The 20213-nt window shown below is 59.9% G+C and overlaps 1 protein-coding gene across 3 annotated transcripts in view; it reads left to right on the top strand.

The window, feature by feature from the left end:
- The window catches only part of CAMSAP1 (calmodulin regulated spectrin associated protein 1), a 63075-nt gene that overhangs the window by 34298 nt on the left and 8564 nt on the right, over positions 1-20213 (top strand). For 2 of the 3 annotated variants that reach the window (XM_066255705.1, XM_066255703.1), the window contains exons 4-12: positions 2050-2130; positions 2975-3007; positions 5373-5514; positions 12006-12145; positions 12233-12329; positions 15533-15710; positions 16154-16245; positions 16607-16691; positions 17437-19753. In XM_066255705.1, coding sequence (XP_066111802.1) covers positions 2050-2130; positions 2975-3007; positions 5373-5514; positions 12006-12145; positions 12233-12329; positions 15533-15710; positions 16154-16245; positions 16607-16691; positions 17437-19753 — 3165 coding nt within the window. The remainder of the gene's footprint in view (positions 1-2049; positions 2131-2974; positions 3008-5372; positions 5515-12005; positions 12146-12232; positions 12330-15532; positions 15711-16153; positions 16246-16606; positions 16692-17436; positions 19754-20213) is intronic. The other variant, XM_066255704.1, reaches the window with a different exon arrangement.

Raw genomic sequence — 20213 nt, 5'->3', positions numbered from 1 at the left:
TGGGGCAGTGTCCCATGCTCACTGCCTTCATGGGCTCCTTGAGCTATGGACTGTGGTGCCGGAGGGGGGCACCACACTGGCATTGGAGGGTCTTCCGGCTCTCCAGCGAGCTTGGCCAGCCTTTCCCGCTGCTGCATGCCTGGTTTCCCTGTGGACTCCTGCTGCCTCCCTGAGGTTCCCTCTGCCGAGGGTCCTCTCCACAGAAAGCCGCTCCCTGTCTGTGAGGCTGGCTCTCTGGGGGGGGGAGGTGTGCCGTGAGGCTTCTCCAGCACCCGTTCTGTGGTGCCCGTCAAAGCCAGTCTGGAGTTCCTGCTGGGGGCCTGTCGCCAGGTGCAGGTCTGAGCTCTCACGGGTGCCCTGACCTATTCTCACTTATGAAGATACTTGTGTGGGTTGCTTCTTTTCCATGTTTCTGTGCCTGGGGGGAGGGGGGTCTCGTCCCGTCCAGCGACTCGGGAATCAGGTGACCTCTGCGTCTCTGTGTATGGCATCCCTTCCGGGCTGTTCTGGGCCCCAGGTGGGATGCTGGCTACTAATGCCTGCTGGGCACCTGTCCCTGGGTGTTGCCTTCAGCACCTTGGGCACCCCTTCCCCTCTGCACTGGGCCGCCCACCTGTCTCTCTGAAGACCTGTGCGTGTGTGGGGAGTGGTCTGCGTTGCACTCCAGCCCTTGCTCAGGAGGGGTGCTCTGACCTGCTCAGGAAGGGCCTGAGTTGCACCTCTCCACATGTTTGCTTCTGAACAGCCTCTCCTCCGTTCTCAGGAGAGTCTGACTGGGGGCACGCTGACTGCTGACCCCGTCCTGTGTGGAGGACTGATCTGTGCTCCGTGCCAGGTCTGGAGTTGCCCGTGAGCCAGCTTTGCTGTGGCTCGTTACTTTTGATGCTCAGCCAGTTGTTTTAGTCTTTAAAAAACCCCAAATCCCAGTTTTACTGATAGATTTTACATGCAGTAAAGGTACGTCATTTCTTAATTATTTGGCAGGTGAGTTTGTTGAATGTTCACACTCAAGGTAACATCCCCACCCTCCTGAAACAGCCCCTCCTGCTCCTCACTGTCCACTCCCTCCTGGCCCACGGTCCTGCTGGCCGGCTTTCTCCACTAGGTGAGGCTGCCTCTTCCAGGGTTTGATGAAAATGGAACTGTGCGGTGATGAACGCTTTCTGTGTCTGGCTTCTGTCACTGAGCACGTTTGAATGGAGTCGTGCTGTGGTACCTGTTGTGCGTGGGTCGGTTCTTCCACACTGTAGACCCCGTTTGTGTGGTCAGTCCCCTGTGGATGGACGGGGAGCTTCCAGGCGTGCTGCTAGGAACGTGTGTGCAGTCTCAGTGTACAGATGCAGTTTCGCTTCTTTGAGTAAATACTTGGGAGTGGAGTAGCCCTGTCACATAGTAACTGTGTATTTACCTTGGGAAGAACCCGCCAGGATACTTCCCAAAGGGACTGCAACATTCTGGGTCCCTCTAATAAGAGAAGAGGATCCCAGGGCCCCCTTTGCCAGCCTGCTGGGTCTGGTCTCTGTGTGAGCTGAGTGGATGTGCCCAGGAGTCTGTGCTGTAATCAGCGTTTTCATCAAGACTGAGGGCGTTTGTATACATTCTTTTGTTAGGTGTTCACATATTTTTCCAATTTTTAAAAACGATTTTATTTATTGATTTTACAGAGAGAGAAGGGTCGGGGAGTGAGAAGTGTGAGCTCATAGCTGCTTCACTTTAGTCGTTCATTGCTGGCTTGTCGTATGCGCCCTGACTGGGCAAGCCCAGGGCTTCAGACCAGCGAGCTCAGTGCTCCAGGTGGACCCTTTACCCACTGCACCACTGCAGGCCTCTGTCAATGTGAGGACGGGGCCGTGCGCACACCCTGGACGTGAGGGGGCACCTCTGAGCAGCTGTCCCTGGTCACGCGGAGTCCCAGGCTTCTGTGTGTGTGCCGTCGTCCCGCTGACACCTCTGCTCAGGGTCGGACAAGGGAGCTGAGGTCCTGGGTGAGAGACGGACACCAGCGTTGGAAAGCAGTTGCCCATTTAATGCACTTTTCTTCTCCTTTAGGTCAACCTGAAGCTGAGAGAGATAGCGGAGAGGGAGGTGAGACTGAAGCAGCAGCTCCTGGAGAGTCCAGCGCACCAGAAGGTACAGGGCCCGAGCTGTCTGGGGTGCGGGCACGCCGCCCTGTCCTGGGGCCGCGTCGGGCCCCCCACGGCTCCTCCCGTCTGTCCTCACGGGGCAGCCCCGAGTCTGCTGCGCCCACAGGCTGGCTCTGGTTCCTCACGGCAGTGGGCGCCAGGCCTGCCCCCTCCCTCCCTGCAGGGGTCTCGTGTGGAGCCTGAGGTGAAGAGGGTGCTGGGTGGTGTGAGGTTCTGGGAGTTGGCTTCTAGAAGTCAGCAGGGAGGAGAGCACCGCCTCCTGCCGGCAGCACCTCGCAGCTCCCTGCACCGTCTGCGAGGTCCTGGGAGGCTGGACTGCGTGGGCATTGGGCAGGGCCGTGTGACGTGTCTGGTGAAGCGGCCCAGATGGGGTTTGTGCAGTCCAGTATTTCTGTCCTTCCTTCTGACACCGATATTTTTTTTCGAGCACATGTGTGACTGACCCGCATCCATCAGATACATGTATGACGTGGCCCAGCCGTGTCTGCAGTCTGCCCGCCTCCCCTCACCCTCCTCACTCTGGGATGTGGGGATGCGTGGTCACACACGTGCCCACTTCTGTTCCTCCCGTTTCCAAATGACAGACATGCACTGCACCCTCCCGAGGCACAGTCGGTATCTGTCCTTGGTGCCTCAGCTCTACCGAGTTTCCGGGTGCCCTTGCTCCCGCGGAGGCTGCGTGTTGTAGGGGCCTGCGACCTTCGCCTCGAGACCACGGCACTGACCCCCCCCTTTTCATGCTGTGTCCACATCTGTATGATGTCCGTCCATGCGCGGCCTGGCCCACTGACCCTCCTCTCCTGCCTTCTTCCTCCCTGCTTCCCGAGCAGTCTCCCTCCAAGTGGTACTGGAAGCTGGTGCCCGTAAGTGACTCTGCGCACCGCTGCCATCAGACGCCATCCTGTCGCAGTCACCTGCTTCCATCCCTGGTCGCTCGCAGCACCCCTGTTTTGTGTCTGACTGTCCCTGGTGGTGTCTCACTTTGTGCAGTGTGAGCAGGGGCCTGACTCTGGGATGGACAGGCTTCATTTTGGCCACAGCGGGCGCTCGGAGTTGTCAGTCGCGTTCAGACAGCGCGGGCGGCTCTGCCATGTCCTGGGGCGACTGTGCAGTGTCTGCGTTTCTGCTCATGGACACTGAGCTACACTCTACGTGGTGAGCGTAGATGTAGGGACAGGATCTGCTCTCTTTTCTGAGGAGGACGGACAGACCCCAGGGGCTCTTTGTTTTGTCCTCTCTGATGTGACTGTTCCTCATGGTGACATGCTACGTCTTAGTGCCCATAGCACGGACCGTCTGGAAACAGTGGTCACCAGGTGAAAGGCCTTCTCCTGCAGCCACCCGCATGGGTCAGGGGCTGCCCCTCCCTCCCAGGAAGCGGTTTCTAGAACCCCAGTACTGTGAGTTTTCCTGTAGCAAGAAAGCGAAAGGCAGTGGTTGGCTCTCCGTTCCTCACTGCGCTCCCGTGGTGCCCTCCCTGCAGGAAGAGAGCCTGCATGTGGAAGGGCAGTGCTGGGACACAGGGTCCGCAGGCTCTGTTAGCTGCTGTCCCTCCCTGTCACTTCGGGCTCACTGAGCCTTAGGATTGTGTCACCCAGGAGGTACCCTGGACGCGACCTGGCAGATGGGTTTGTGTGAGCGGTGATGTGGTCTTTGTAGCTGATAATTGTACTCTTCCTGAAATATATTTATGACTATCTTTTAGTTTTTTGAATTCTGAAAACCGAAGAGCAAAGTGTTAAAACAGTTGTTACATGGTTTAGTGAGGACTTAGTCAGAATTTCAGCTGTCCTCTAGGAAGGAAGGTTTCCGATGAGAGTTTTATAGGAACTGAACTATGTACCAAGAGCCATGACACTCCAGCTTCCTGTCCCGGCTGCTCACCGTGCGTGTGGGGCCACGTGCCCAGCAGACAGGGTGACGAGGTGCGTGTGGAAAGGCCTGGTCACAGTGCAGGTCCCAAGGCTCCCTTGTCACTCCACGCCCTGGCACCTAACAGACGCGACCGGGCGGCAGTGGTTATACAGGTGTTTTCCCTGATTTTAAGTCCACTCCATCCATCTTCAGTCGAGAAACCATTTGCTTCACTGCATGCTGTGGTCGGTCACCGTGTGTGCTGTCTGTCTGTCCATGCGGGCGCTGGCCTGGAGCATGCCCTGTCTGCATGCTGGAGCCAGGACCTGCCTGCATCTCACCTGCACTGCGGCCGAGAAACAAGTTAAGTCTGTGGTGAAACAGACCGAGTGACCCAGAGAGGCCTTGGTCCTGATTTCAGAAGGACGTGCTACAAACACTTTCCCCTCAGGGTCAGTGGTGAAGGGTCCACACTTACTGAGAAAGCAGCTGGTGTGCTCCAGCGCTGAGAGCCCCGGCCCTCGGGACCTGTGCACCGCCGAGGGCCCCAGGGCCCCGTGTGGGCTGCCGCGCTTCCTCCAGCGTCTGCCCCTTCCTCCTCCTCTGCAGAAAACACGGCTGCGGGTGTGCCCTGTCTCACCGCTGTTTTGTGAACATTGGTGTGGAAAACGGGGGACAGCAGCATATGTGGGACCTGCCTGTGCCCACATCCACCCTCGGCCTGGTCTGTGCTCCTCCCCTGCCCCTCGGTGATGGCGGCTGGGGCGGCCGGACCACGGCGCACAGCCCCCTGGAGGTGGTGGAGCCCCTGAGCAGCACGAGCTGTGCGTGGTGCCTGCACGCGGCGCTGTCAGCCTCCTGCGGCTCGGTGCACGTCCTGACCCAGTGACAGGACTCGGTCTCACCTGGTCTCACCAAGTTCTCAAACTATGTATCAGTGCCACTTTGTGTCTTAACGGCCTAATGAGGTGACTGCTGCTCATGCTGAGACAAGTGACAGCAGCTCGGGCTCCCCGGTGTTCGGGTGTTCACTCACACTTAACTTGTTTCTCCTCCGTTGGTGTGCGGCTCTGGTAGTGTAGACGCACCTCCTGCCTCCTGCCGTCTGCTGCACACTCGGTGAGACAGCCCCGCTGTCCTTAGCAGCGAATCACTCACCCAGTGCAGCCGGGAGCTCAGTTCCCTGGGTCTTGACGTGTGAGTTCTAGGCAGAGTATGTGACGCAGACATTTTGAGCTTTTTTCATACGACTGCCTTGTTTGTAAGCGTTGTCCAGCGGGCTTCACATTCATTGTCAGTTTCCCGGTCTGCGGTGACGTGGCGGTAGTGAAGGCACCTCGTGTGCAGGGACCGTCCTTCTTGTGTCCACTGCAGGTGCGCTACCGCCGAGAGCACCTGTCCGCGCGGCAGCCGCCGTGCTTCCCGCTGCTGGAGGATCTGATGAGGGACGGCAGCGACGGGGCTGCCCTCCTGGCCGTGGTCCACTACTACTGCCCGGAGCACATGAAGCTGGACGGTGAGTGGAGAGGGCACCCGGCACGCCCAGGGGCTCGAGCACCAGAGCACGCTGGCCTGAGCGGTGACAGCCCGAGAGCACCACACCTCTGAGCCCTTAGTGCCGCCGGGCGGGGGGCGTGTGCCTGGAAACACAAGGAGGCTGTGCTCACCCTGCCCTGCCCTGTGCCTGCCGAGGACGTGGAGCGTGGGAGCCGGGGCAGGAGCGAGCTGCTGAGGCTGCCTGTGTCTCTGCAGGGGCAGGGTCCGCCAGCCCGGCTGCAGTGAGTTGAAACACGCGGAATGTGGCGTGGGGTGGAAACAAGTCGGGGTGGGTCTGTTCACAGACCGCGGCGAGTGGCCTTCTGCGCGTCCAGGATGCGGGCGTCCTGCTCCTGCAGGGGGCACTGTGAGCAGACCGTGGGCGGACAGGGGCCTCCTCAGGTCTTCTGAGCACCGTCTCTCTGCGGGGGGAGTGCGCAGGTGTGCCCACGCTTGGTGTGCGTGGGCTGGTTCCAGCACAGGCGTGTGCCGACGGTGCAGGAGCGCTGGGTGGTGTGGGTGCAGAGAGAGCAGTGCTGAAAACACAGCTGAGCTGGAGAGAGAGGGAGAGTCTTGGGGGCCGGGAGAGGGTCTTTATCTTTGAGTGAAAACCCCCAAATTGACACCTGGTCATCTGGGTCTGCTGGGCCTGTGGTGCTCGTCTGGCCATGGGGCTGTGTGTGGTTGGGAGGTGTGACCTGGACCCTGAAGACGACCAGGAAAGCTTCACCTGTGGAGCCTGTCACCCCCGGGGCCTCGGGGTGGGCGTGGGGGTGGTTTCTGAGGAAATGGGGCCACGGGCTCCTCGTGGGTGGGCAGCGTGGGTGCACACTCCCCGGGGGCCTGCGAGAGCGCGTGTGAGGGTGAGTGGACACCTTGTGACTTGTCGAGCAGCGGTCCTGCGGCAGAGAGCAGGCTGTGCTGGGCGGGGACGCGCCCTCCCCGGAGCCAGCAGGGACCGCGGGCAGACGTCGGCAGCAGCACACCTGAGCAAGAGCACGGTTACCGTGACTGAGACGTCAGAGGGGAGATGGTGCCCGCAGGAATGGCAGGCGCAGGCGTCTGGCCGTGCGCTGGGCGTGCCCCATCCTCAGCTCCGCGTGTCCCTGCCCCTCCCCTCCACGCCCCCCCCCCCAGGCCGCCTCCAGCTCACGCCCGTCACGCTGGCCTCGCTGCTGTCTGGTCTGCTGGGGTCACAGAAGCGTTGCTAGTCGTGGCGTGAAGACCGCGGGGACAGGGCAGGGCGGGCGCGTCACATCCAGTGCGGAGCCTCGGTCAGCGCGCACAGAGCGTGGTGTCACTAATGCGCATCCGACGAGGTGTCAGGCCAGGGGCGGTGCGGCCCCAGAGCACCAGCCTGGGCGGGAGGTGCGCCTTCGGAAGTGCATGTGGACATGGTTACAGAAAAGGGACTTGCAGAAGGCCACAGGAGCACCCTCAGCGGGCTGCAGAGAACTGACAGTCTCCCCCCAGTGCAGGGAACGGGCCAGTGACGAGGAGCAGCTCTCCTGTGGCTCTCGGACGTCGCCAACACAAGCGGTCAGGAAGGCGCCTCCTGGTCACAGTGGGACCACGGTGGGATTTTCTAGTTGAGCTCTGCAAGGACAGGGCTTGCTGCCTATCGTCCAGTGGTCTATCCCAGCCGTCTAAAATTGCGTTTGGGCAACTTGGTGGGGAATTGTGAATGAAGGAGTGAGCAGCGGCCGTACCAGGCTTGTGGTTCGCAGCTCAGAGTCAGGTCCAGCTGAGGGCATGGCTGCCACCATGCATGTTTTGGAAAAGAAGGAGTTTTTTTAATTAATGGAGTGCGTGACCTCGGTGCATTAGTGAAGGACGTGGACACAGCCCAGAGAAGGCTGGAGGGGGGAAAGGAAGAGTCGGCTCCGGGGTCGTCCTCCAGTCAGAGGCCATCCTGCACCAGGCAGAGACGCAGGGGCCCTGTGGAGGGACCGAGGCCCCGCTGGCTCTGAGCACGGCCGGGAGGGTGCAGACGAGGGAGCAGGAGCCAGCCCATGCGGCCGAGCCGGGCCCTTCCTCTGTCTGCAGCGATGGCGCCTTCCCATGCCCTCGGGAGGGGCGCTGTGCTCTCGGGGTAAACCGACCCAGACCTCGGGCACAGGCGCGGCAGGGACCAGGTCGTGCGTGGAAATCAGGGCTTTGTGGAACATTCTTCACCCTGGAAGGTGAGGCTGGTTGTCCTCCCTGCTCACCCGCCTCTGTCCCCTGCCTCACCTGTGAGCTGGGCGGTCCCTCCTGTCGGAGAAGCACAGCCGCTGCCTCTGTGCTCCGCTGCTCGGCCGGCCCCCGCCGGTCCCCTGCTGCCAGGCCCACGTAGCGCCTTGCTCTGCACTCAGGATGAGGAACCAGCGGGACAGGCCGGCCGGCGAGCAGGCGGCAGCGTCCGCAGTTAGCGTGGGCAGAGGACGCGGGGCGTGCTCGGTAGGTGTGTGCGGGACACCTTGTCGGGAATGGCCCGACATAGCACACGACTGCAGAGGTGGAGAACCAGCTGCATGCTAGGGGACAGGCCTGCAGAAGTCCCCCAGAGAGGAGCTCTAAAAAGCAAAACGGAAAATGGAGAGAAGAGCCCAGCTGGGCGGGGCTGGGGGGCAGGTTCTTTGCAGGGTGAGGCTGGGGGTGGCTGGGGGGGCAGGGCTTATTCCTGTGGCCATCCCCGTCTCCCTGCCCTGCACTTAGGGTCAGCTTGTGTCAAACGTTGTGGACAGGTGAGCTGTCAGTGATGCTTGGGACTCGATTCAACAGAAAGGGTGGAAGACCCCCTGGAAGAGATCATACACTTTTTGTAGAGATGCCAAGAATTATAAAAATTGCCATTTTCCCAGCTTGTTCATGAATTTATTGCCAGTCCAATAATTTGTATTTTATAAAAACTGACAAAAGCCCTGGCCAGGTAACTCGATTGGTTAGAAGAGCATTGTGCCGAAGCACAGAGGTTGCCGGTTTAATCCCCAGTCAGGGCACATACAGGAACAGCTCTGTGTTCCTGTCTCTTTCTCTCCCTCTCTTGTTAAAATCAGTAAATAAAAATTTAAAAAAAAAAATTGACAAGGTAATCTACAAATCCCTGTGGAAGAGTAAAAGCCAAAGGGATTTTGTGGTGGTACCAGTTGAATCGGTCGTCAAGGAGCTCACCAGGAGCTCCGCACACTCCCCCCCAGTGTCCTGTCTGTTCTCGCTCCCTGACCGGACGGACGGGGCTGGAGAGCCGGTGTTCCCCTCACACAGCAGGTGTCTGGAAGGTCAGCGGCGACGCAGCACTGCCCTGGTCTGGCTCTGGTTTTGTCAGCTGTCCCTGCCCCGCACTCGGTGGTCTCCCTCGGTCCGGAGCTCAGGCCCAGTCCTTTGTCTTCCCCGTGACGTGTTTGGAGGCCACGGGTCCTGCGGTGTGTGGGACGTGTTTAGAGACCACGGGTCCTGCGGTGTGTGGGACGTGTTTGGAGACCACGGGTCCTGCGGTGAGTGGGACGTGTTTGGAGACCACGGGTCCTGCGGTGTGTGGGACGTGTTTGGAGACCACGGGTCCTGCGGTGTGTGGGACGTGTTTGGAGGCCACGGGTCCTGCGGTGTGTGGGACGTGTTTGGAGGCCACGGGCCCTGCGGTGTGTGGGACGTGTTTGGAGGCCACGGGTCCTGCGGTGTATGGGACGTGTTTGGAGGCCACGGGTCCTGCGGTGTGTGGGACGTGTTTGGAGGCCACGGGTCCTGCGGTGTGTGGGACGTGTTTGGAGGCCACGGGTCCTGCGGTGTGTGGGATGTCCCTTGTTTGGGTTTGTCCAGCGTCTCCGCGATGTGTCTTCACTTTGCGTCCGATGTGGGACATGGTGCTGGTGTGCCCTGTCGATGGCACCAGCTTCGGCCACTTGGTTCAGGTGGCGTACGATGGATTTCTCCACTCCGAGGTGGTTGCTTGTGCTTTGTAATTAGTGATTTGGGGAAGTCTTTTGGGGGCCATTGGTGTCCTGTTCCTCCTGGCAGCACTGGTGGTGTCACCCAGGTGGTTTCCTGTGCCCGCTCCTGTACGAGCCCCCTGGCGGCCTGCCACAGGGGGCCTCTCCCGCTGGGCCCTGCTTGCCCACGTGCTCGGGTATCGGGCGCTTCCACCCTGTCGTGTTCCCCGTCTGTTGCTTAGATTGTCCCAGGTTTCAGGTGGTTGATTCTGAAGAATACAAATGTGGGGCACTTGCTGTTAAACTTCACATCAGCTAAATCAGTGTGACTTGGACTCAGGAGTGGCTGTGTGGCTCTCCTGGGCGGCCCCCCACCCCTGGGGAGAGGGTGGCTGGCCAGTTCAGAGTGTGAGACAAACGGCCGTCTGTATGGGGAACTGCAGTGAGGCCTCCCCACACGGGGCAGAAACCCTCCTGCCTTGGATGGAGGCCCTAACCCTGAAAAGCCAAATGTAAGAACTTCAAAAGAAAATGCAGGAAAATACATTGGTATTGGAATGGAGTGTTTGAATAATAAAAAAAAGGAATAGAAAAGAATTTTTTTTTAGGACCAGAATCCAGGTGGCTCACATTTTTGGTTTATTTATTCAGTTAGTCATATTTATTGATTTTGGAGAGAGAGGAAAGGGGAGAGATTTTTGTGTGTACCCTGTCCAGGGATCGAACCCAAAGCCTTGGTGTTGGGGATGAAACTCTCACCAGCTGTGCTACCGGCCAGGGTGCAGAAATGATTCTTGTATGTAACTATGTAGAAATTCAGTATGGTGGCCTCGCCGGTTAGCTCCGTCGGTTAGAGCATTGTCCTGAGACGACAAGGTTGTGAGTTTGGTCCCCAGTCAGGGCATACAGGGCGCACAGGACTGGTTTTCATAGCCTTTTCGCATTAGTGAGAACTGAGCAGTTCTGTGAGGCTGTTAAGAGGAGTGCTGACGTCCACTCACGTCCCTGTGCCGAGTCGAGGGACAGACGGGCTGCGAGGTGCTGGGCACGCTGTTGTCACGCACGTGAGTGCAAGAATGCCGAGTCAGCAGTGGGCCGCATAGGGCGCGTTACTTCTGGACTTGGTGGGTGTGATGGCAGCCCTGATGGCCTGTGGGGGGCTTGTAGCCTTGGGGGGCAGCTGCATGGGGAGTTGGGCAGCAACAGTGTCTGTGGGTTCATAACTGAGGGAGAACAGGTCCGAGTCAGATACGGCGTGTGACGGTTCAGGGTACCTGAGGGCTCCTGTGCACGTTTGTAACGTTTCATAATCAGAATCCAAAGAAACGTCTCTTAGCCCAGAATTGTGCGCAGTCACTCAGCTTAGAGCTGGTTTCTCTGAGGGCGCCCAGTGCGGGCGTCATCTGGGACAGAAGTCACGGGAATCCGGGGCACTTGGGTCTACTGTGTGTGGAAATGACTTCTGAGGAGTCAGGTCCTTTAGTTGTGTTTCTCAGATCCCTCTGTCACTTACTGTTCACAGGTACAGGTCCCTTAGGTCATCAGCACAGCTGCTTGTACCTTAGTCGTGAGCTGTGTCCAGCTGTGGCTGTGGTTCTGGTCTGAGGGCACCCCGTCCCCCAGAGCACTCACGCAGGGACCAGTGCCCGGCCGCTTTCACGGCACCCTGCAGCACAGCCGAGAATGGAAAACTGTCCTGCCCAGGCGCTGATAGCCACTGTCCCCCACCTGTTCACGGAGCAGACTCCTCCACAGCCTCCTGAATCCTGTGACGAGGAGCACTTCTGTAGCACTGCGGGGACAGGCCTGGCGTCTCCCACGTTAGGCACCCACCATGGAGCTAACGCCCGGGAGGTGCCCGCAGGGTTAGACCTGAGCCAGCTCTGTACACATCCTTTACAGACTGAGTGGGGATGGTCCCTGTTTCGGAAGCGCGATCTTAAAGTCTCAAGTTACTTCTACACATTCCAGGCGTCCCAGTTCAGGTCAGATACTGGCGATTTCCCAGGTCTTCTGTCGAGTGTTTTCTCTCTGTTGTGTTACTTCTAACATTGGGCTGTTTAAATCTCTTAAAGTTGTAACCTTTTAAATTTTATTTATTTATTTTATTTTTTACAGAGACAGAGAGTGAGTCAGAGAGAAGGATAGACAGGGACAGACAGGAACGGAGAGAGATGAGAAGCATCAATCATCAGTTTTTTGTTGCAACACCTTAGTTGTCCATTGATTGCTTTCTCACATGTGCCTTGACCGCGGGCCTTCAGTAGACCGAGCAACCCCTTGCTGGAGCCAGCGACCTTGGGTCCAAGCTGGTGAGCTTCGCTCAAACCAGATGAGCCCGCACTCAAGCTGGCGACCTCGGGGTCTCGAACCTGGGTCCTTCCGCATCTCAGTCTGACACTCTATCCACTGTGCCACCACCAGGTCAGGCTAAAGTTGTAACCTTTTAAATATCGTCACTGCTTTCGTTGAGAACGTTTTTCAGTTCAGAGTTTTTTAACGTATACAGATACATGTGAAGAATATCCTTGTAATAAACTGCAGTTTTCTTTCTACCTGTTAGACATATGCCTGAAGGAGGTAACGTCGATGGCTGACAGTCTGTACAACATTCGGCTCCTGAGGGAATTCTCCAATGAATACCTTAACAAGTGTTTTTACCTCACCTTAGAAGACATGCTGTATGCCCCCCTAGTGCTGAAGGTAACGGAGTTACTGCACGCACATTTTTAAAGCCCCGTGGGAGTAAGCTGCTCACTGTGTCCTTGCTTTTCTGTGCTTTTCTCGCAGCCGAACGTCATGGTGTTTATCGCCGAGCTCTTCTGGTGGTTTGAGAACGTCAGGCCGGATTTTGTTCAGCCCAGGGATGTTCAGGAGCTGAAGGATGGTGAGTGAGGACTGCGGTTAGTTGATAGCCACTTCCTCTGAGGGACTTTCATTCAGGACTTGGAAGGTGTCTCTGAGGGCTTCCTCACTTCTTGTACAACAATGGTGTGTGAGTTGAAATGGCGTTGGGAGTGAGGCCTGTGCGCTGTCCTCACTGCCTGTCTGGTGCCTTCCCGTGTGTCCTTGGGGTGCAGTGCCGGGCCCACCCTTGGCTCAGTGCTGGAGCCGGGGGAGCCGGGGAGTTCGGATGAGCGCCTGGTAGGGCTGCAGCTGTAGCTGCTCGAGCCTGCCGACTGTCCCCTCCCTGCGCAGTCTCGTGTGTGCCCCGCCAACAAGGCAGAGCACCCCCACGTCCACCAGGGTAGGATCCCCGCCAGCCTTGCAGTTGAGCCCCAGGAGGTGAGACGGGTGCAGCTCCTTCTCGAGGGCGTGCTCCCGTCCGCTGCGTGCCGTGGCCGGGTGACCTGCTCTCTCAGCCGTGGGTAAGCATTCCGAACAGCGTCTGCATCTGTCTGACCGGAGCGAATGCTGCCCTCCCAGAGTCATGTGGCTGACGGGCCACCAAGTGCTGGGCAGCTCCTGGAGGACCGGTGCCAGGCATAGTGTGGCCAGGTCTCTGCTTAGGGCCTCAGAGGAGAACCAAGGTGTTGTCTGCGTCTAGTTCTTGTCTGGGGGCTGTTCCCAGGCCTGTTGTTGGCAGTTACAGGATTGAGATCCTGTTTCTCTGCCGGACACAGGGCTCTCTCTCTGCTCCTGGAGGTCGGAGCTGGCTGATGTGTCTCTGGCAGGACAGCTACACTTGTGGCCTTCTGAGATGTGGGGACCGTGCCAAAGTGTCCCTTAGGTCCTTCTGGGGCACTGATTTCCTCCACCCCCGATGGTGTCATTACTGGTCCTTACTTGCATGCTATTGGCTGGGGACAGGGGAATTTTCTAGGGCTCCCCTCAGCCTGCCCAAGGCCCAGTGTGGCTGGTGCACCAGCTACCAAATACGTTCATGCCCAGCGCACATCTGGAGATGGGGGTGTCCCTGGGCGGGTCTCCACCCACTTCCCCATCTGGATGGGCTGCCGGGATGCTTGGTCTCAGTATCAGTGCTGACTCAGACCCGCGTCTAACAGTTTGGTGCCGTGCTAGGTGTCCCTTTTCCTTGCTCAGGGCTGTCTGTCTCATGGGGGACAAGGGTGTCTTGCTTAGGGTTGCAGCGCTTGCTCCTGTGGACTCTCCACGCAGTTGGTTTCAGGCTCAAACCCGGGCTCGGGCTCAGAGACGGGCTCAGATTAGCGACGGCCATGAGAGTGGCTGCCCTCAGCGCCCCTCATCCACCCTTGCTTGGCTACCCGTCTCTCTGCTCCTGGGGAGCCATGTTCTGACCTCATTCCCAGGACCGTCACCAGGCTCAGTGGCTGCCCCTTCTGCCCTGGGGTTCTTGAGAGTGATTGTGTCCACGTGGCTCCTGCGGTCACACAGCTGCCTGGCTGCCCAGGGGCAGCAGTTGTGGGCAGCCTGGTGTGCTGTTGTGGGGCCCTCACATCTCTGAGTGTCGGGGTGTCTGTCTGGCCTTCTATAGTGCACAGCAGTCCTGGTCACTCCACTCACTCAGCATGGGCTGTGCGATTAGTCCATGCACACTGCTCACCAGGTTGCTGCTGCACGTGAATCTCCGGAGCCCTCCCAAATCATCGCGCTCCTGAGCCAGGCCCGCCCCTGGCTGCCGCCCTGCTCCTGCTGCCCCCCCCCCCCGCCCTGCCCCTGCTGCCCCCCCGCCCTGCCCCTGCTGCCCCCCTACCCCCCCTTGTCGCCCTGCCCCTGCTGCTGCCCCGCCCCTGGCTGCCGCCCTGCCCCTGCTGCCCCCCCCCCGCCCTGCCCCTGCTGCCCCCCTACCCCCCTTGTCGCCCTGCCCCTGCTGCTGCCCCGCCTCTGCTGCCGCACCTCCCCTGCTGCCCCCCCCTACCCCTACCCCTTGTTGCTCCGCCCCTGGCTGCCGCTCCGCCCCTGGCTGCCGCCCCGCCCCTGCTGCCGCTCCGCCCCTGGCTGCCGCTCCGCCCCTGGCTGCCGCCCCGCCCCTGCTGCTGCTCCGCCCCTGGCTGCTGCCGCCCCGCCCCTGCTGCTGCTCCGCCCCTGGCTGCTGCCGCCCCGCCCCTGGCTGCCGCCCTGTCGCCCCGCCCCTGCTGCTGCTCCGCCCAGGCTGCTGCCCTGCCCCTGGCTGTGGCCCCTCCCCTGCTGACTTCTGTGTGTCTGTGTGACCTCTTCCTCCCACCCCTACCAGGCTCAGTCTAGGCTGGTAAGCCTGGTGGTTGGAGGGAGGCCGGGGGCAGGTCCTGCAGGGCGCTGTGCCATCCTGCCAGAGGCATCTGCCGGTCTCTGAGCACAGGGTGGGGCGGGAGCTGCTGACTCTCCACTGGGAAGTCACCCTCTGCTGCAGGCACTCCAGGTCCAGGGAGTTGGGCGTTCAGTTCCAGTGCCCAGAGTCCCTGTCCCACATGGCAGCATCCGTGTGGCAGCTCCTGGCAGCTGCCCCCGGGCCCACCAATCCCGGCTGCAGAGGAGCGCACTGTGTCGCTGGCCCTCGCGCGCCCCTCCTGTTCTCCTGTTGCTGTCGCCTCACGCGGCAGGGGGCGCAGGCCTGCCGCCAGCCCCATTGTTCTGGGTGCTTCCTCCCCAGGTTCACATCTCCTCAGCCTCTGTCCCCCTGCTGGCCGCCCGCTGTGGACCACTGCCCTTGCCAGGGCTGTCTTGGCTCCCCTTGCCGTGATGGGAGGTCCTTGTTGCCACCTGGCCAGGGAGGGGTCCAGCCCCTGCGTCCAGCTTCTGCCACCTTGGACGAGCTCTGGCACCACTGTCTCGGGCCAGCTCTCTGGAGCAGCCTTAGAGATGGGGTTCCTGTAGGACTGGGGCTGAAGTGACCACTGGGGTGGCTGGGCACTTGCTGGAGGCTGCTTGTTGGTGGTCAGAGATGCAGCGGCCCATTTTACCCTTTCCTGTTCTGGTCTGTGCTGTGTACGGAGTTGTAGTGGAGTTGTAGCAGTCATTCGTACAGAATGCTTTTGTTAAACTTGAAGCCAGTTTTTTTGGAGAAGTTTGGTTTTAAGTAAAAGTAGTGTTATTTCTGGTTCTTATAAAAGCTGCAAGTGTTTTTTTAGTTGCTTCTTGCTAATGTAAGTAAATAACATGACCATTTTTATAAAATTTTTATTTCTGCAGCAAAAATAGTATCGCACCAAAAAAGCAGTCGGCCCCCTGTTCCTATTTCCAACGCCACCAAGCGCAGCTTTCTGGGCAGCCCCGCAGTAGCAAGCCCGGCCGAGCCTCTGCCCCCGACTCAGCTGCTGGCCGAGGGTTGTCACAAGCACCTCCTTCACACCGAGGAGCCGGACCACCTGTAAGTCTGTCTGCTCCCAGAGTTCAGTGACCTTCCTGGCTCCCTTTTCCTGTTACTGTTCATGCGGAGTGATTAGAGCAGCACCAGGGAGTAGGCAGCGAGAGCCTGGCCCCGCCCCTCCCTGGCCCCGCCCCAGAGGTTGGAGGGGAACTGGAATGCAGCTTGAACTTGGCTGTGAAAATTGGAAACTCAGTTTCTCTCAGACTATACCCAGCAGTCAGTCAGTATGTCCTCAGTTGCAGTTTGGGGTTATTTATCCCAGGATTAAAGTTCCAGGTACTCTTTTGGTTCATATTTTAAAATAACTTTTCCCAAAGATTCAGTAAATTTCTCACAGATGGTGTGACTTCACAAAGGTATCTGTAGTTCCGTCTACATTTGCTTTTGAACTTGCAGATGGCTAAGCCAGACACTTTTCTCTCCGTTCCTTTTCCTACATTTAGGGGGAAGGGGGCTTCCGCGTTCAGCCCGTCGCACCCTCTGTTGCCCCTGAGGCAGAAGCAGCAGAAGCCTGTGCAGGGAGAGGACCCCCCCGGTGAGAACACCCTTTTCTCCCTTCCTCATGGTGGTTGCTGAGATAGCAGTCCTCCAAGTCAGATACTCCTGTTACGCAGGAGTCAGCTCAGTGAAGACTGGGGCAGAATAGAGTTCAGTTTGTACTGATGTACTTGGTCACTTATTGTCTTCTTTGGGGAAGTACCATTAGCAGCTGATGGGCCGTGTGGAGTGTGTGGAGCAGTGCTGTGCTGTTGACTACTAGAAGCTGCGTTGTTGTGCCCATCTGCTTCCCTTGAGCAGTGTGGGGTGAACAGTGGTTATTGTGCTGAAATAGTTTCAAATGACACAAAGTTGGTCCCTTCCTGCTGAGCACACTGACCGCTTCCTCCGCCCTGCAGACCAGCGCCACCGGTCCAACTCCTTGACCCAAGTGGACAGGCAGCCACGGGGAGCAGCAGTGGCGTGGCCAGAAAAAAAAACCAGGTGAACTGTCTACATTTCAAATTAGTTTTCGTGTGAAGCACGTGCTAGGCTAACAGCAGGCTTCCGCTGTGGCACGCCGAGGTCCTGCCAGGGCACCCGTGGGCAGAGCGACACCGGGCTGTCTCCCCCGGCCCCTCTTCCTCCTGAGCGCGGGCACCGGGAAGTGGTGTCCCAGCGGACTGGGTCAGAGCCAGGTGTGAGGGCCCTGCCAGGCAGCACAGGGGTGTGACCTGGGAGACCGTGCCAGTCTTCACACTGTTAACTTGTTGGTTTTAGAAAATGTTCATTTTTCAAGTAATGGGCTTTTTGTTGCAATTTTTAATCAAAAATAAATGTTTAGCTCTGATTTCTAGTATGATGAATACTGAATAACAATAAATATAGTAAGTAAAAGCTCTTTGGGGGTCCTCCTTAGTCTCTCTTTTTTTTTTATAGATTTTTATTTTTTAGAGAGAGGAGGGGGGAGGAGTGGGATGCATCAATTCTTAGTTGTTGCTTCTTGTCTGTGCCTTGACCAGGCAAGCCGGGGTTTTGAACCAGCAACCTCAGCATTCCAGGTTGACGGTCTGTCCACTGCGCCACCACAGGGCAGGCACCTCAGTAGTCTTTAAAGGTGTAAAGGGGTCCTGGGAGTCCACAGCTGAGGTTTGTGTTGTCTTTTCATAACTGGTGGTGTCGTCACTCACGATGGAATCAGCTCTGGGTGACAGTGGCGTGCCCAACGGGCTTCTTCCCCACGCTGCAGGCCCACGTCCCAGCCAGCACCCTTCGCTCTCCACCACGCGGCGTGCGACGCGGACCCTGGCTCCGGCGACAGCATCAGCCTGGCCCGCTCCATCAGCAAGGACAGCCTGGCGTCCAACATCATCACCCTGACCCCCCAAAACCAGCCACACCCCCCCGCCCCCAGGGCCAGCGGGAGGGGCCTCCTGAACAACGTCGACCTGGAGGACGAGGACGAGGAGCTCGTGGCCGTCATCAGAGTGGACGGGGCCCCCCAGGGGGCTGAGCCGGGCCCGGCCGCAGGGGCCAGGTCTCCCCACAGGCTGCTGGGCGCCTTGGAGAGTAAGCCTGACAGTTTCTTCTTGGAGCCACTGATGCCGGCCGTGCTCCGGCCTGCCAAGGAGAAGCAGGTGGTCGCCAAGGAGGATGAATGCGGGGAAGGGCGGCCGAGGGGCCAGGCGGCCAGGCGGCCTGGGGAGGGCCACCCGCCCCTGGGACGGAGGAAGGTGCCTGGCAGCCACGTCAGTCATGACTTGAATAGGACTTTCACCCCCATCTTCTGCTCGGAACTGCGCACTGAGGTGGGGCTGCCGGCCGGGGAAGCCCGCGACGGGCCTCTGGCCAGTGGTAGTTACGATCCGTTGTCTCAGGGACAGTCTGCCGACGGCTTCTTCCTTCACGTGACTGGAGTCGACGAGGACGCGGAGCTCAGGCTCCATGGCAGCTGCGTGAGGAGCCCCCACGACCTGGAGTCTTGGGCGGCCCCGAGGCAGGACTCGGACTCGGACGCCGCGGACCTGGAGGACGTGGAGCACGCGTTCCTCGGGGAGGATCACCCCGCGCTGACGGCCGCGTACGCAGGCGAGGAGGAGTCGGCGAAGCTGCGGGAGGACATGCAGGTGCGGGAGCACGAGGACAAGGACGACGCCAGCGGCCGCTCCAGCCCCTGCCTGAGCACCGTCTCCCAGGTCAGCAGCGTCTCCCTGGCCAGCGGCAGCGCAAGGATGACCAGCTTCGCCGAGAGGAAGTTCCAGAGGCTCAACAGCTGTGAGACCAAGTCCAGCTCCAGCAGCTCCCAGAAGACCACGCCCGACGCCTCCGAGAGCTGCCCCGCCCCGCTGACCACCTGGAAGCAGAGGAGGGAGCAGAGCCCCGGCCGGCTGGGCGGGGACCACGCCAGCCTGCTGGCCTCCGAGCTGGTGCAGCTGCACATGCAGCTGGAGGAGAAGCGCAGGGCCATCGAGACCCAGAAGAGGAAGGTGGAGGCGCTGTCCGCCCGGCAGCGGCTGAAGCTGGGGAAGGCGGCCTTCCTGCACGTGGTCAAGAAGGGCAAGGCTGAGGCCGGCCCCCAGCCGCTGAAGCCGGAGCACCTGGCTCGGGAGTGTTCTCAGCACAACGGGGAGGACTTGGATGCTGCTGTGTCCAAGACGGAAGAGCTGCTGGTTAGGGCCCAGGGCAGGAGCGACCTGGGGGAGTGTCAGGACGTGGACAAGGAGCAGCTGGCCCTGCTGCAGCAGCACAGGCAGAAGGACCCGGCCGCGCTGCGGGAGCTGGCGAGGAGCAGGGCGCTGTCCGCCGCTCTGCTGGAGGAGGCGGTGGACGGGGCGGACGTGGGCGAGTGCGACCTCTCCATCGAGAAGCTCAACGAGACCATCAGCACGCTGCAGCAGGCCATCCTGAAGATCTCCCAGCAGCAGGAGCAGCTGCTGATGAAGTCCCCCGCGGCTCCCCTTCCCGGCCCCAGGAACAACTCCCAGGAGCCCAAGGTCAAGGCGTCCATCCACTTCGTCGAGCCTCTCTCTCCGACTGGAATGACCAGTCACCGCAAACCTCCCCGTCTCGGGCAGGGTCGGAATTCCCGCTCGGGAAGACCAGCTGAGCTGAAGGTCATGAAGGACAGGCCGCAGGGCTCCCGGAGCAAGACCCCAACGCCCAGCGTGGAGGCCCTCCCGCACCTGCGGCCCGCCCCGCCTCGGACGCCCTCCGACCCCGGGAGTGACCCGCCCGAGAACTTCGTCTTCGACAGCCGCCGGCTGCACGACGAGAGCAACCAGCGGGCGGGCGTCCCGTCCAAGGACCCCGACCTGCTGTCCAGGCGCACGCGCCCCGGGGAGGCCCCGGGTCTCCCTGGGAAGGAGGCGGGCCTCGGCGCTCCCCCGGTCTCAGGACAGGAGGGCGTCCCCGCAGAGGGGCCCCCCAGGAGCAAGGCCAGCCTCATCGAGGTGGACCTGTCAGACCTGAGGGCCCCCGAGGAGGACGGGCAGACGGAAGGCCCCGAGAGCTCGGTGGACCTCGGCAGCGAGGGCGACCAGAAGCCGGGGGTTGGCTTCTTCTTCAAGGTAAACGGCCAGCAGCACTGTGTGGGGCTGGCCAGACGTGGCCAGTCTGTCTTAGTGTCAGGGTGTCAGGAAGAGCAGGGCCCGGGGAGACGTGCATTTTGAGGCCCCGCAGTCTGCCGGCAGCAGCACAACCTGCAGCGCCGCTTGAGGGAGGGGCTTGAACGAGGGGACGGAGCCTTAACCGTGGTCCTGGTTTCACACGGCACGACCTGGCTCCTTTTGCTGGCTTCCCAGTCACTTTGAAGTGGAAACTGTTAGCTCATGGGCTGCACAGAAACAGGTGTTGGGCCTGTGGCAGCATCTTGATGCTGTGGGCACGTGTTGTTTCTCTGCCTTGCCTGTTGCTCTTCTGAGGAAGGGAGAGACGGGTTAGGAGCAGCCCCAGCGTCTCTTTCCCTCTGGGCAGCTCTGAAGGGGGCGCTGCAGGGCTGTGGAAAGGGCAGGGTGTCAGAGTGGGATC

Source organism: Saccopteryx bilineata, chromosome 2 (assembly GCF_036850765.1).
Source record: "Saccopteryx bilineata isolate mSacBil1 chromosome 2, mSacBil1_pri_phased_curated, whole genome shotgun sequence".
NCBI lineage: Eukaryota > Metazoa > Chordata > Mammalia > Chiroptera > Emballonuridae > Saccopteryx > Saccopteryx bilineata.
Note: the sequence above shows the minus strand (reverse complement) of the source record. Positions and strands in the feature narration are given on the sequence as shown.